This window comes from Panulirus ornatus, chromosome 23 (assembly GCF_036320965.1).
Source record: "Panulirus ornatus isolate Po-2019 chromosome 23, ASM3632096v1, whole genome shotgun sequence".
In the NCBI taxonomy this organism is placed as follows: Eukaryota; Metazoa; Arthropoda; class Malacostraca; order Decapoda; family Palinuridae; genus Panulirus; species Panulirus ornatus.
The window spans coordinates 20230307-20245849 of NC_092246.1; the positions used below are offsets into that span (position 1 = coordinate 20230307).

General features: G+C 45.1%; 1 protein-coding gene across 5 annotated transcripts in view; it reads left to right on the plus strand.

Moving 5' to 3' along the window:
* The window catches only part of LOC139756874 (inter alpha-trypsin inhibitor, heavy chain 4-like), a 457935-nt gene that overhangs the window by 32699 nt on the left and 409693 nt on the right, over window positions 1–15543 (plus strand). For 2 of the 5 annotated variants that reach the window (XM_071676729.1, XM_071676732.1), the window contains exon 1: window positions 15330–15471. The exons of 1 other annotated variant lie outside the window; for it this stretch is intronic. In XM_071676729.1, coding sequence (XP_071532830.1) covers window positions 15412–15471 — 60 coding nt within the window. In that variant the 5' untranslated portion in view covers window positions 15330–15411. Of the gene's footprint in view, window positions 1–15329; window positions 15472–15543 lie in introns of those variants that run through there. 2 more of the 5 variants (XM_071676728.1, XM_071676731.1) reach the window with 2 other exon arrangements.

Sequence of the window (15543 nt, forward strand, 5' to 3'; positions counted from 1 at the left end):
TTCCATGTATTTTTTTCAGCATTATACATTATACATATCCTTTAAAGTCCGGGCAACATTATACAATATAAATAACCCTCAAAGTTCGGACCAAGTTCTCTTGAAATGTTATTCTACGTTTAGTCTTTCATCATATCAAGGCTGAAGCCAGCCCAGCCCAGCTCAGCTCAGGCAGGGCCTGCGTTTTTCTTCTTTTTTTTTTCCTCCGTTACTTTGTAAATAAAAGTTGTTTACAGTCATCTGGGAATTGTGGGTAAGTTGTTGTTTTCTTCCTCGAGGCTCAGGCCTATGTGGGCCAGGTAGGCCTAGGTATACCCTCTTACTCCTCCCACACTGAGTATGACGTGTGGTATAGCCCTGGTGTCGGTGGTTGGAGTGGGAACTTATAGTTTGATCCCTCTTCTTCCTCCACCACCTCCACCGGCCCCCAGGGAGGATGGGGTATGAAGTAGAGAGGGGGTTTTGTGGCTCTCGTGTGTAGACGATTGTGATGAACGTGTGTGTGTGTGTGTGTGTCGTGTACCAGACCCATGGCTTGGGTGTATTTGTCTTCTTGGTTCGCTGATGCCGCACGGCGGGCGGGGGGGGGGGAAGAGATGATGGAGACAGCGCCGTCCGTCCCATCTTGGTTGTAACGTGCACGGGGGGGTAGAGCGATGGCAGCCGACTCCCGATACACAAGTCGCGGGCAAATGTCAAGTGGTTTATCGAGTGTAAAGGTCGGGGAGTGGGGGCTGGGGGGATCCGAGTGAGGCGGGGCCGTTGTAGGTGTACGTGGGGGATGATACATGGGTGTACGTGGGGGAGGGGACGAGAGGATGCGCGGGTGTACGTTGCGGCAACACTGTGTACATTGCAAGGCCGCCTGTTCAACGGAAGACCCGATGGTCTTCGACAGTGTTAGCTGCCGGAGGACAGTAGTAGTGGCATTTAGTGTCGAGGTTTATGAATGGTTGATGAAGCAGAAGGCTCCCCCTCCCCCACCCACTACTGTAGATGGAGACAGGACAGTACAGCAGGAGGCTCCTCCCTCACCCACCACTATAGATGGAGACAGGACATTCAAGCAGGAGGCTCCTCCCTCACCCACCACTATACAGACAGCACCGAAAGTAAAACAAGTGTGATAGTGTTGCACCAGAGGTCATATTCTATATGATATATCCGGGTCACATGGTCAGCCTGGATGACCACAAGGGGCAAGTGGAAGCGGCCTCGGTATGACCCCACCGGTGGACGACCCTTGAGCACGGTGGTGCACGACCCTGAGGTTAAAAGAACAATTAGATTGGTGCCCAAGGGTCGTGCCCATGGCAGCCACTGCGCACACTGGTCAGGGAATAATTACCATTTCACAAGGTCAGAGGTCAATCAGAAGGTGGTGGTGGTGTATTCCAGGAATATGAGAGGCCGCCAGGCCCCCGCCAATAGCCTGTTTGAGGGGGGGGTTGTGGGGTGGCGGGGGGGGGGGGGTTGATGTTGACCCCTACAAGTTATTGATGTTGTCCTCCAGCGGCCGCTGGCAACCGTTTCAGAAAGATGCATAAAGGATATGCCATGTTTATATAGGTACACTGCCCTGTGAACACATGACACACACACACACACACACACACACACACACACACACACACACACACACACACACACACACACATATATATATATATATATATATATATATATATATTGGTCTCAGGCTATGTTGTCAGGTATTGTGTTATACTAGGGGTGTGGATAACTGGAAATTTAATTAATGGAAGTAAGTTGATAAATGAATATGTACACACACCACACACACATTTTGGTCGCTGTCTGTGACGTCACCCGTTGCGTCGTAATGGGGACCATCCCACACACACACACACACACACACACACATATATATATATATATATATATATATATATATATATATATATATATATATATATATTTTTTTTTTTTTTTTTTTTTTATACTTTGTCGCTGTCTCCCGCGTTTGCGAGGTAGCGCAAGGAAACAGACGAATGAAATGGCCCAACCCCCCCCCCATACACATGTATATACATACGTCCACACACGCACATATACATACCTACACAGCTTTCCATGGTTTACCCCAGACGCTTCACATGTCTTGATTCAATCCACTGACAGCACGTCAACCCCGGTATACCACATTGCTCCAATTCACTCTATTCCTTGCCCTCCTTTCACCCTCCTGCAAGTTCAGGCCCCGATCATACAAAATCTTTTTCACTCCATCTTTCCACCTCCAATTTGGTCTCCCTCTTCTCCTCGTTCCCTCCACCTCCGACACATATATCTTCTTGGTCAACCTTTCCTCACTCATTCTCTCCATGTGCCCAAACCATTTCAAAACACCCTCTTCTGCTCTCTCAACCACGCTCTTTTTATTTCCACACATCTCTCTCACCCTTACGTTACTTACTCGATCAAACCACCTTACACCACACATTGTCCTCAGACATCTCATTTCCAGCACATCCATCCTCCTGCGCACAACTCTATCCATAGCCCACGCCTCGCAACCATACAACATTGTTGGAACCACTATTCCTTCAAACATACCCATTTTTGCTTTCCGAGATAATGTTCTCGACTTCCACACATTCTTCAAGGCTCCCAGAATTTTCGCCCCCTCCCCCACCCTATGGTCCAATTCTGCTTCCATAGTTCCATCCGCTGCCAGATCCACTCCCAGATATCTAAAACACTTCACTTCCTCCAGTTTTTCTCCATTCAAACTCACCTCCCAATTTATATATATATATATATCAAAGGATCATAATCTTGCGCGTGATCAAGTATATTCCTACGAGTCCACGGGGAAAATGAAACACGATAAGTTCCCAAGTGCACTTTCGTGTAATAATCACATCATCAGGGGAGACACAAGAGAGAGAAATATAACAGTCAGTTGATATACATCGAAGAGACGTAGCTAGGACGCCATGTGGTAAACATTCGGATTGCCTTGTTCACGGATCAACCTGTTTCATTCTCGGAGTTTATCTTCAGCCAATTTACCCCAGTAACGTCCTGTTTGCCCCAGGTACAATCTTTTTCCCCTGGTTGACTATCTCTCTCTCTCTCTCTCTCTCTCTCTCTCTCTCTCTCTCTCTCTCTCTCCCCCCCAGAAGGTCATGTCATCAGCACTATTCAAGGGTCGCGTCGTCGTGCTCAGGGATCGTACCGTCGTGTTTAGGCGTCGCGCCGTCGCGCTCATGGGTCGTACCATTATGTTTACCTGTCGTGCTGTGGGGGTCGTGCCGTCGTGCTCTGTGGGGGTCGTACCGTCTTGCTCTGGGGGTCGTACCGTCGTGTTCTCTGGGTCGTACCGTTGTGCTCTGTGAGGTCGTACCGTCGTGCTTTGGGGGTCATACCGTCGTGCTCTGGGGGCGTACCGTCGTGCTCTGTGTGGGCGTACCGTCGTGTTCTGTGGGGGTCGTACCGTCGTGCTCTGGGGGTCGTACCGTCGTGCTCTGTGAGGGCCTACCGTCGTGCTGTGGGGGTCGTGCCGTCGTTCTCTAGGGATCGTACCGTCGTGCTAATGGGGATTCAACGTTCTTCACCCCCTCCCCCCCATTTAACATGCCGTCCTGTCGTTAGGGGTCGTTTTAAATCTGTTTGTACAATCAGGGTTTTAATAAGGGCTGATGAGTGTACTGTGACTCTCAGCATGATTACATATACAAATTACCAGACATCGTTTGGTGCCGAGTTTTTGATAACGTGTGTGCGGTTAAACCAGATGGAAACGCATCACATGCGGGGAGAAAAAAGATGACATTTTTAATAATGACATTAGTCGGTCCGCAGTTCACCCAGCTGTTCATCCTCCCCTAGGGAGTATAGTCTATATATTGGATGCTTAGCTAAGGTTAGGATATATATATATATATATATATATATATATATATATATATATATATATATATATATATATATATATATATATATATGGAAATCCTCCCCCTCGTTTTTTTTTCCCAAAAGAAGCAACAGAGAGGGCCAGGTGAGGATATTCCAAAAAAGGCCCAGTCCTCTGGTCTTAACGCTACCTCGCTAACGCGGGAAATGGCGAATAGTTTAAAAGAAAAAGATATATATATATATATATATATATATATATATATATATATATATATATATATATATATATATATATATATATATATATGTATTCCTATGAGTCCACGGGGAAAATGGAACACGATAAGTTCTCAAGTGCACTTTCGTGTAATAATCACATCATCAGGGGAGACACAAGAGAGAAATATAAGTCATTTGATATACATCGAAGAGACGAAGCTAGGCCGCCATGTGGTAAACATGATATTGGTATTCATTTGCCCGTGTCGTCTTAGGCAACACGAACTAAAAAAGAAATGACAGATAACGAGTCAGTAAGGAACCCTGAGTTAAAAAGATAGGAAACTCCTTTGAATACACATTGTCCCGTATCATCTTGAGAAGGCCAGACTGTAACCAGAGCCATCCAATTAAGTAAGTGCAAATACCTGAAATTTAAAAGGTTGGACTGCAGTAGAGTCGAGGCCGATATTTGACTGTGAGAGCTGTACGTAGATGAGAAGACAAGCGAACTTCAGCGACGTGGGCGCCGTCAGGCCCCTCAGTTACGACGTAACGCGGAGGGGGGGGCGTGAGACGTGATCGTTGGAAAGGATGAAGATCATGTTATTTACTGAGGAACAACAACAACAACAACAACAACCCCCTTTTCCAAGTCCTTTATTCTCGGACGTAAGTGGGTGATGTCACAAAGGACGCATTGGAGCATGAGTATCTCTGTATTTATTTGTGTTACAACAACGAGGATGAGGCTGAGCGAGTGACGTCATGATGCGGTGGGTGGACACACCGGGAAACATACGTGTCACACGAGATGAAGGTTTGACGTCACGGCGAGCCTCTCTCTCTCCCCCCCCGACGACGACCTGTTTGGAGGCTCCTCAGGGATTGCGGGCGCAGAAGGGGGGGTAGGCTGCCGGCCTGTCATGCAGGCTGGAGGGAGGGAACATGACGCCCGTTCCCCGACATCATCATCATCACCCACCCCGCCCTCCTCCTCCTCCTCCTCCTCCACACACCCTACCACATCCTCCTCCCACACACACCCTCCTCACCCTGCTCGCTGACGTCGTCGTCACACCCCCCTCCCTTCCCAGTTCAGGGAGAGGGAATTCAGGTGAAGTCTTAGCACCTTGGCGGAGGAGTGCACCTCCAGGTAATGACCGTTGGGCCAACAAACTACATAATCACTTGGATCTCGTTTCCGCCGCCAGGGGGTATTCAGAACCATCTGTTTTCTTTTGTGTTTTGCATCTCGTATATTTTTTTTTTTTATTGCCAGAGTCGTGACATGTTTAGAAGAATGCCCAATTACACTTGCGTTTACGTATTACCGTTTTTTATATATTCTTCAGAGGAAGATATTGACTTGGTTTTATATTGACCAGAGGAAGCAGATGGCTGGTTTTTATATTGACCAGAGGAAGCAGATGGCTGGTTTTTATATTGACCAGAGGAAGCAGATGGCTGGTTTTTATATTGACCAGAGGAAGCAGATGGCTGGTTTTTATATTGACCAGAGGAAGCAGATGGCTGGTTTTTATATTGATCAGAGGAAGCAGATGGCTGGTTTTATATTGATCAGAGGAAGCAGATGGCTGGTTTTCATATTGACCATAGGTAGCAGGTGCTGGGTGAGTCGTTATTATGAACAGAGGAAGCAGGTATTGGCTTAGGAGGAAAAAAGGCAGGAGACCGTAGCATTGCAGAAAGCGGGGAAAAACCAAAGTAGATAGTCATTTTCTTGGTGCATTTGTCTTGTACTTTTTCGCCGTTTTCCACGCAGGGAGGTGGCGCAGGGAACAGAGAATGAGAGAGCGGTGTGTCATTTGCGTCGATCCACTTTATTGTTGTCATGTATAATGCAGTGACACCAGAGACACAGCCTCCTCTACACACCCAAGCCCCACAGACCTATCCGTGGTTTCATCTGATCGCTTCGTGTGCCATGGTTCAGCCCTTTCACAGCACGTCGCTCCCTGTATACCACATGCCTTCAGTTCCATCTATCGCTCACATATCTCTTTAAACTCCTGCCATGTACTTTCACCCCTTCCTTCTATCTCTTCTCCCTCAACCATTGCGCCGTCCGTATCACAGACACATTCACCCTCTTAGTCAGTCTCTCTTCACTCATCCTCTCCATGCGTTCGTACATTGAAGCATACCGCGTTCCACCCTTCCAATCGTACTCGGGTTACTGCCACAACCTGTTTCTCTCCGCTATCATTCCTTACGCGACCAGCTTTCCTTACACCACCACACAGTGTTATGTAGCATTCCATTTCAACACAACCACCTTCTTCTGCTTATTTTTCTTTTTTTGTGTGGCTCATGCTTCGCGCCCTTATAGTACCGTTGCAACTACTGTACAACCAAATACACCGCCCATCTTTGCCCTCACAGACTGTGTATGTGTGTGTGTGTGTGTGTGTGTGTTAAAGGACTTCACCTGCTCGAGGTTTGCGCCGCGAGTGACATATTATGGCAGGGCTCTATCATTTGTTGGTACTTTCTCGTCCAAGAACTCGCTCCAAAGGCGTCCACATTTCCCTGCTACTGGAAGGAGCGCACCCCCGGGCTACAGTAGCGTTTAAAAGGGACCTTGGTAACACCAGTACTTATAGAAATTGGTCGCGGTATATATATATATATATATATACATATATATTTTTTTTTTTTTTTTTTTTTTTTTTTTTTTATACTTTGTCGCTGTCTCCCGCGTTTGCGAGGTAGCGCAAGGAAACAGACGAAAGAAATGGCCCAACCCCCCCCCCCCCATACACATGTACATACACACGTCCACACACGCAAATATACATACCTACACAGCTTTCCATGGTTTACCCCAGACGCTTCACATGCCTTGCTTCAATCCACTGACAGCACGTCAACCCCTGTATACCACATGACTCCAATTCACTCTATTTCTTGCCCTCCTTTCACCCTCCTGCATGTTCAGGCCCCGATCACACAAAATCTTTTTCACTCCATCTTTCCACCTCCAATTTGGTCTCCCTCTTCTCCTCGTTCCCTCCACCTCCGACACATATATCCTCTTGGTCAATCTCTCCTCACTCATTCTCTCCATGTGCCCAAACCATTTCAAAACACCCTCTTCTGCTCTCTCAACCACGCTCTTTTTATTTCCACACCTCTCTCTTACCCTTACGTTACTTACTCGATCAAACCACCTCACACCACACATTGTCCTCAAACATCTCATTTCCAGCACATCCATCCTCCTGCGCACATCTCTATCCATAGCCCACGCCTCGCAACCATACAACATTGTTGGAACCACTATTCCCTCAAACATACCCATTTTTGCTTTCCGAGATAATGTTCTCGACTTCCACACATTTTTCAAGGCTCCCAAAATTTTCGCCCCCTCCCCCACCCTATGATCCACTTCCGCTTCCATGGTTCCATCCGCTGACAGATCCACTCCCAGATATCTAAAACACTTCACTTCCTCCAGTTTTTCTCCATTCAAACTCACCTCCCAATTGACTTGACCCTCACCCCTACTGTACCTAATAACCTTGCTCTTATTCACATTTACTCTCAACTTTCTTCTTCCACACACTTTACCAAACTCAGTCACCAGCTTCTGCAGTTTCTCACATGAATCAGCCACCAGCGCTGTATCATCAGCGAACAACAACTGACTCACTTCCCAAGCTCTCTCATCCCCAACAGACTTCATACTTGCCCCTCTTTCCAGGACTCTTGCATTTACCTCCCTTACAACCCCATCCATAAACAAATTAAACAACCATGGAGACATCACACACCCCTGCCGCAAACCTACATTCACTGAGAACCAATCACTTTCCTCTCTTCCTACACGTACACATGCCTTACATCCTCGATAAAAACTTTTCACTGCTTTTAACAACTTGCCTCCCACACCATATATTCTTAATACCTTCCACAGAGCATCTCTATCAACTCTATCATATGCCTTCTCCAGATCCATAAATGCTACATACAAATCCATTTGCTTTTCTAAGTATTTCTCACATACATTCTTCAAAGCAAACACCTGATCCACACATCCTCTACCACTTCTGAAACCGCACTGCTCTTCCCCAATCTGATGCTCTGTACATGCCTTCACCCTCTCAATCAATACCCTCCCATATAATTTACCAGGAATACTCAACAAACTTATACCTCTGTAATTTGAGCACTCACTCTTATCCCCTTTGCCTTTGTACAATGGCACTATGCACGCATTCCGCCAATCCTCAGGCACCTCACCATGAGTCATACATACATTAAATAACCTTACCAACCAGTCAACAATACAGTCACCCCCTTTCTTAATAAATTCCACTGCAATGCCATCCAAACCTGCTGCCTTGCCGGCTTTCATCTTCCGCAAAGCTTTTACTACCTCTTCTCTGTTTACCAAATCATTTTCCCTAACCCTCTCACTTTGCACACCACCTCGACCAAAACACCCTATATCTGCCACTCTGTCATCAGACACATTCAACAAACCTTCAAAATACTCATTCCATCTCCTTCTCACATCACCGCTACTTGTTATCACCTCCCCATTTACGCCCTTCACTGAAGTTCCCATTTGCTCCCTTGTCTTACGCACCCTATTTACCTCCTTCCAGAACATCTTTTTATTCTCCCTAAAATTTACTGATAGTCTCTCACCCCAACTCTCATTTGCCCTTTTTTTCACCTCTTGCACCTTTCTCTTGACCTCCTGTCTCTTTCTTTTATACTTCTCCCACTCAAATGCATTTTTTCCCTGCAAAAATCGTCCAAATGCCTCTCTCTTCTCTTTCACTAATACTCTTACTTCTTCATCCCACCACTCACTACCCTTTCTAAACAGCCCACCTCCCACTCTTCTCATGCCACAAGCATCTTTTGCGCAATCCATCACTGATTCCCTAAAATACATCCCATTCATCCCCCACTCCCCTTACTTCCATTGTTCTCACCTTTTTCCATTCTGTACACAGTCTCTCCTGGTACTTCCCCACACAGGTCTCCTTCCCAAGCTCACTTACTCTCACCACCTTCTTCACCCCAACATTCACTCCTCTTTTCTGAAAACCCATACTAATCTTCACCTTAGCCTCCACAAGATAATGATCAGACATCCCTCCAGTTGCACCTCTCAGCACATTAACATCCAAAAGTCTCTCTTTCGCACGCCTGTCAATTAACACGTAATCCAATAACGCTCTCTGGCCATCTCTCCTACTTACATAAGTATACTTATGTATATCTCGCTTTTTAAACCAGGTATTCCCAATCATCAGTCCTTTTTCAGCACATAAATCTACAAGCTCTTCACCATTTCCATTTACAACACTGAACACCCCATGCATACCAATTATTCCCTCAACTGCCACATTACTCACCTTCGCATTCAAATCATATATTCATACATATATATATATATATATATTTTTTTTTTTTCATACTATTCGCCATTTCCCGCCTCAGCGAGGTAGCGTTAAGAACAGAGGACTGGGCCTCTGAGGAAACATCCTCACCCGGCCCCCTTCTCTGTTCCTTCCTTTGGAAAATTGAAAAAAAAAAAAAAAAAAAAAAAAAAAAAAATATATATATATATATATATATATATATATATATATATATATATATATATATATATATATATCCCTGGGGATAGGGGAGAAAGAATACTTCCCACGTATTCCCTGCGTGTCGTAGAAGGCGACTAAAAGGGAAGGGAGCGGGGGGGGGGGGACTGGAAATCCTCCCCTCATTTTTTTTTTTTAAATTTTCCAAAAGAAGGAACAGAGAAGGGGGCCATGTGAGGATATTCCCTCAAAGGCCCAGTCCTCTGTTCTTAACGCTACCTCGTTAAAGCGGGAAATGGCGAATAGTATGAATATATATATATATATATATATATATATATATATATATATATATATATATCCCCGTATTCCCTGCGTGTCGTAGAAGGCTACTAAAAGGGAAGGGAGCGGGGGGCTGGAAATCCTCCCCTCTCATTTTTTTTTTTTTCCAAAAGAAGGAACAGAGAAGGGGGCCAGGTGAGGATATTCCCTCAAAGGCCCAGTCCTCTGTTCTTAACGCTACTTCGCTAATGCGGGAATTGGCGAATAGTATGAAAGATACATATATATATATATATATATATATATATATATATATATATATATATATATATATATATGTATATATATAACTTTCTAAAATGGGAAACAGAAGAAGGAGTCACGCGGGGAGTGCTCATCCTCCTCGAAGGCTCAGACTGGGGTGTCTAAATGTGTGTGGATGTAACCAAGATGTGAAAAAAGGAGAGATAGGTAGTATGTTTGAGGAAAGGAACCTGGATGTTTTGGCTCTGAGTGAAACGAAGCTCAAGGGTAAAGGGGAAGAGTGGTTTGGGAATGTCTTGGGAGTAAAGTCAGGGGTTAGTGAGAGGACAAGAGCAAGGGAAGGAGTAGCAGTACTCCTGAAACAGAAATTGTGGGAGTATGTGATAGAATGTAAGAAAGTAAATTCTCGATTAATGTGGGTAAAACTGAAAGTTGGAGAGAGGGGTGATTATTGGTGCATATGCACCTGGGCATGAGAAGAAAGATCATGAGAGGCAAGTGTTTTGGGAGCAGCTGAATGAGTGTGTTAGTGGTTTTGATGCACGAGACCGGGTTATAGTGATGGGTGATTTGAATGCAAAGGTGAGTAATGTGGCAGTTGAGGGAATAATTGGTATACATGGGGTGTTCAGTGTTGGAAATGGAAATGGTGAAGAGCTTGTAGATTTATGTGCTGAAAAAGGACTGATGATTGGGAATACCTGGTTTAAAAAGCGAGATATACATAAGTATACGTATGTAAGTAGGAGAGACGGCCAGAGAGCGTTATTGGATTACGTGTTAATTGACAGGCGCGCGAAAGAGAGACTTTTGGGTGTTAATGTGCTGAGAACTGCAACTGGAGGGATGTCTGATCATTATCTTGTGGAGGCTAAGGTGAAGATTTGTATGGGTTTTCAGAAAAGAAGAGTGAATGTTGGGGTGAAGAGGGTGGTGAGAGTAAGTGAGCTTGGGAAGGAGACTTGTGTGAGGAAGTACCAGGAGAGACTGAGTACAGAATGGAAAAAGGTGAGAACAATGGAAGTAAGGGGAGTGGGGGAGGAATGGGATGTATTTATGGAATCAGTGATTGATTGCGCAAAAGATGCTTGTGGCATGAGAAGAGTGGGAGGTGGGTTGATTAGAAAGGATAGTAAGTGGTGGGATGAAGAAGTAAGATTATTAGTGAAAGAGAAGAGAGAGGCATTTGGACGATTTTTGCGAGGAAAAAATGCAATTGAGTGGGAGATGTATAAAAGAAAGACAGGAGGTCAAGAGAAAGGTGCAAGAGTTGAAAAAGAGGGCAAATGAGAGTTGGGGTGAGAGAGTATCATTAAATTTTGGGGAGAATAAAAAGATGTTCTGGAAGGAGGTAAATAAAGTGCGTAAGACAAGGGAGCAAATGGGAACTTCAGTGAAGGGCGCAAATGGCGAGGTGATAACAAGTAGTGGTGATGTGAGAAGGAGATGGAGTGAGTATTTTGAAGGTTTGTTGAATGTGTCTGATGATAGGGTGGCAGATATAGGGTGTTTTGGTCGAGGTGGTGTGCAAAGTGAGAGGGTTAGGGAAAATGATTTGGTAAACAGAGAAGAGGTAGTAAAAGCTTTGCGGAAGATGAAAGCCGGCAAGGCAGCAGGTTTGGATGGTATTGCAGTGGAATTTATTAAAAAAGGGGGTGACTGTATTATTGACTGGTTGGTAAGGTTATTTAATGTATGTATGACTCATGGTGAGGTGCCTGAGGATTGGCGGAATGCGAGCATAGTGCCATTGTACAAAGGCAAAGGGGATAAGAGTGAGTGCTCAAATTACAGAGGTATAAGTTTGTTGAGTATTCCTGGTAAATTATATGGGAGGGTATTGATTGAGAGGGTGAAGACATGTACAGAGCATCAGATTGGGGAAGAGCAATGTGGTTTCAGAAGTGGTAGAGGATGTGTGGATCAGGTGTTTGCTTTGAAGAATGTATGTGAGAAATACTTAGAAAAGCAAATGGATTTGTATGTAGCATTTATGGATCTGGAGAAGGCATATGATGAGTTGATAGAAATGCTCTGTGGAAGGTATTAAGAATATATGGTGTGGGAGGCAAGTTGTTAGAAGCAGTGAAAAGTTTTTATCGAGGATGTAAGGCATGTGTACGTGTAGGAAGAGAGGAAAGTGATTGGTTCTCAGTGAATGTAGGTTTGCGGCAGGGGTGTGTGATGTCTCCATGGTTGTTTAATTTGTTTATGGATGGGGTTGTTAGGGAGGTGAATGCAAGAGTTTTGGAAAGAGGGGCAAGTATGAAGTCTGTTGGGGATGAGAGAGCTTGGGAAGTGAGTCAGTTGTTGTTCGCTGATGATACAGCGCTGGTGGCTGATTCATGTGAGAAACTGCAGAAGCTGGTGGCTGAGTTTGGTAAAGTGTGTGAAAGAAGAAAGTTAAGAGTAAATGTGAATAAGAGCAAGGTTATTAGGTACAGTAGGGTTGAGGGTCAAGTCAATTGGGAGGTAAGTTTGAATGGAGAAAAACTGGAGGAAGTAAAGTGTTTTAGATATCTGGGAGTGGATCTGGCAGTGGATGGAACCATGGAAGCGGAAGTGGATCATAGGGTGGGGGAGGGGGCGAAAATTCTGGGAGCCTTGAAGAATGTGTGGAAGTCGAGAACATTATCTCGGAAAGCAAAAATGGGTATGTTTGAAGGAATAGTGGTTCCAACAATGTTGTATGGTTGCGAGGCGTGGGCTATGGATAGAGTTGTGCGCAGGAGGATGGATGTGCTGGAAATGAGATGTTTGAGGACAATGTGTGGTGTGAGGTGGTTTGATCGAGTGAGTAACGTAAGGGTAAGAGAGATGTGTGGAAATAAAAAGAGCGTGGTTGAGAGAGCAGAAGAGGGTGTTTTGAAGTGGTTTGGGCACATGGAGAGAATGAGTGAGGAAAGATTGACCAAGAGGATATATGTGTCGGAGGTGGAGGGAACGAGGAGAAGAGGGAGACCAAATTGGAGGTGGAAAGATGGAGTGAAAAAGATTTTGTGTGATCGGGGCCTGAACATGCAGGAGGGTGAAAGGAGGGCAAGGAATAGAGTGAATTGGAGCGATGTGGTATACGGGGTTGACGTGCTGTCAGTGGATTGAATCAAGGCATGTGAAGCGTCTGGGGTAAACCATGGAAAGCTGTGTAGGTATGTATATTTGCGTGTGTGGACGTATGTATATACATGTGTATGGGGGGGGGGGGGTTGGGCCATTTCTTTTGTCTGTTTCCTTGCGCTACCTCGCAAACGCGGGAGACAGCGACAAAGTATAATAAAAAAAAAATATATATATATATATATATATATATATATATATATATATATATATATATATATATGTGTGTGTGTGTGTGTGTGCGTTGGGATGTATGGGTGTGTATATTTGCGTGTGTGGACGTGTGTGTATATACATGTGTATGGGGTTGGGTTGGGCCATTTCTTTCGTCTGTTTCCTTGCGCTACCTCGCAAACGCGGGAGACAGCGACAAAGTAAAATAAATAAATAAATAAATAAATAAATAAATATATATATATATGATTGGTTCTCAGTGAATGTAGGTTTGCGGCAGGGGTGTGTGATGTCTCCATGGTTGTTTAATTTGTTTATGGATGGGGTTGTAAGGGAGGTAAATGCAAGAGTCCTGGAAAGAGGGGCAAGTATGAAGTCTGTTGGGGATGAGAGAGCTTGGGAAGTGAGTCAGTTGTTGTTCGCTGATGATACAGCGCTGGTGGCTGATTCATGTGAGAAACTGCAGAAGCTGGTGACTGAGTTTGGTAAAGTGTGTGGAAGAAGAAAGTTGAGAGTAAATGTGAATAAGAGCAAGGTTATTAGGTACAGTAGGGGTGAGGGTCAAGTCAATTGGGAGGTGAGTTTGAATGGAGAAAAACTGGAGGAAGTGAAGTGTTTTAGATATCTGGGAGTGGATCTGTCAGCGGATGGAACCATGGAAGCGGAAGTGGATCATAGGATGGGGGAGGGGGCGAAAATTTTGGGAGCCTTGAAAAATGTGTGGAAGTCGAGAACATTATCTCGGAAAGCAAAAATGGGTATGTTTGAGGGAATAGTGGTTCCAACAATGTTGTATGGTTGCGAGGCGTGGGCTATGGATAGAGATGTGCGCAGGAGGATGGATGTGCTGGAAATGAGATGTTTGAGGACAATGTGTGGTGTGAGGTGGTTTGATCGAGCAAGTAACGTAAGGGTAAGAGAGATGTGTGGAAATAAAAAGAGCGTGGTTGAGAGAGCAGAAGAGGGTGTTTTGAAATGGTTTGGGCACATGGAGAGAATGAGTGAGGAGAGATTGACCAAGAGGATATATGTGTCGGAGGTGGAGGGAACGAGGAGAAGAGGGAGACCAAATTGGAGGTGGAAAGATGGAGTGAAAAAGATTTTGTGTGATCGGGGCCTGAACATGAAGGAGGGTGAAAGGAGGGCAAGAAATAGAGTGAATTGGAGTCATGTGGTATACAGGGGTTGACGTGCTGTCAGTGGATTGAAGCAAGGCATGTGAAGCGTCTGGGGTAAACCATGGAAAGCTGTGTAGGTATGTATATTTGCGTGTGTGGACGTGTGTATGTACGTGTGTATGGGGGGGGGGGTTGGGCCATTTCTTTCGTCTGTTTCCTTGCGCTACCTCGCAAACGCGGGAGACAGCGACAAAGTATAAAAAAAAAAAAAAAAAAAATATATATACACAAGTTCATAATCAGGTGAATGTTCGGTATTAATGTTATCAACTTAGTCTTTCATTACAGGAAATACAGATACTGTCCGTGTGTGTGTCTCTCCTAATTGGAAATATCGCTCTTAACCAGCTCGCTCGCTCTAATGTAACGTTCAGAATGATCCAGCTTATCCACTCAACCTTGCGCGTTTTTTTTTTTTTTTCATATAGTTTAAACGACAGATAACTGTCGTCATGCAGGCGGGGGTGAGGCTATGGGTTACCATTACCTTCACATAGAGCCTTATTATTGGTGATGGGGGAGTGAGTGAGGGGGAGAAAGGTTTAAGGGGTGGGCGGGTAGGGCAGGGCAAGAGGTAAGGTAGTTGGCAACTGAAAACGCGGTACTTGTGATCGGCGAGTGGCGGGAAGGCCTCAGTGTGAGATGGGCCACGGTGGGGTGCACAGTGACGCTGTAGCTCCCATGCTTCCCTCGGTGTTTGCCAGTGTCGCGTTGAGATGAGGTCCGCAAAGCTCTCTTGGATCATTCCCTGGTGTCTGCTCCTCTCAGGATGGCCGGTGAGTAATGACTTGGGTTGGGGTGGGTGGGTGACAGTGGGTCGTTGGGTCATTATTGATCGGTAAGGGGGG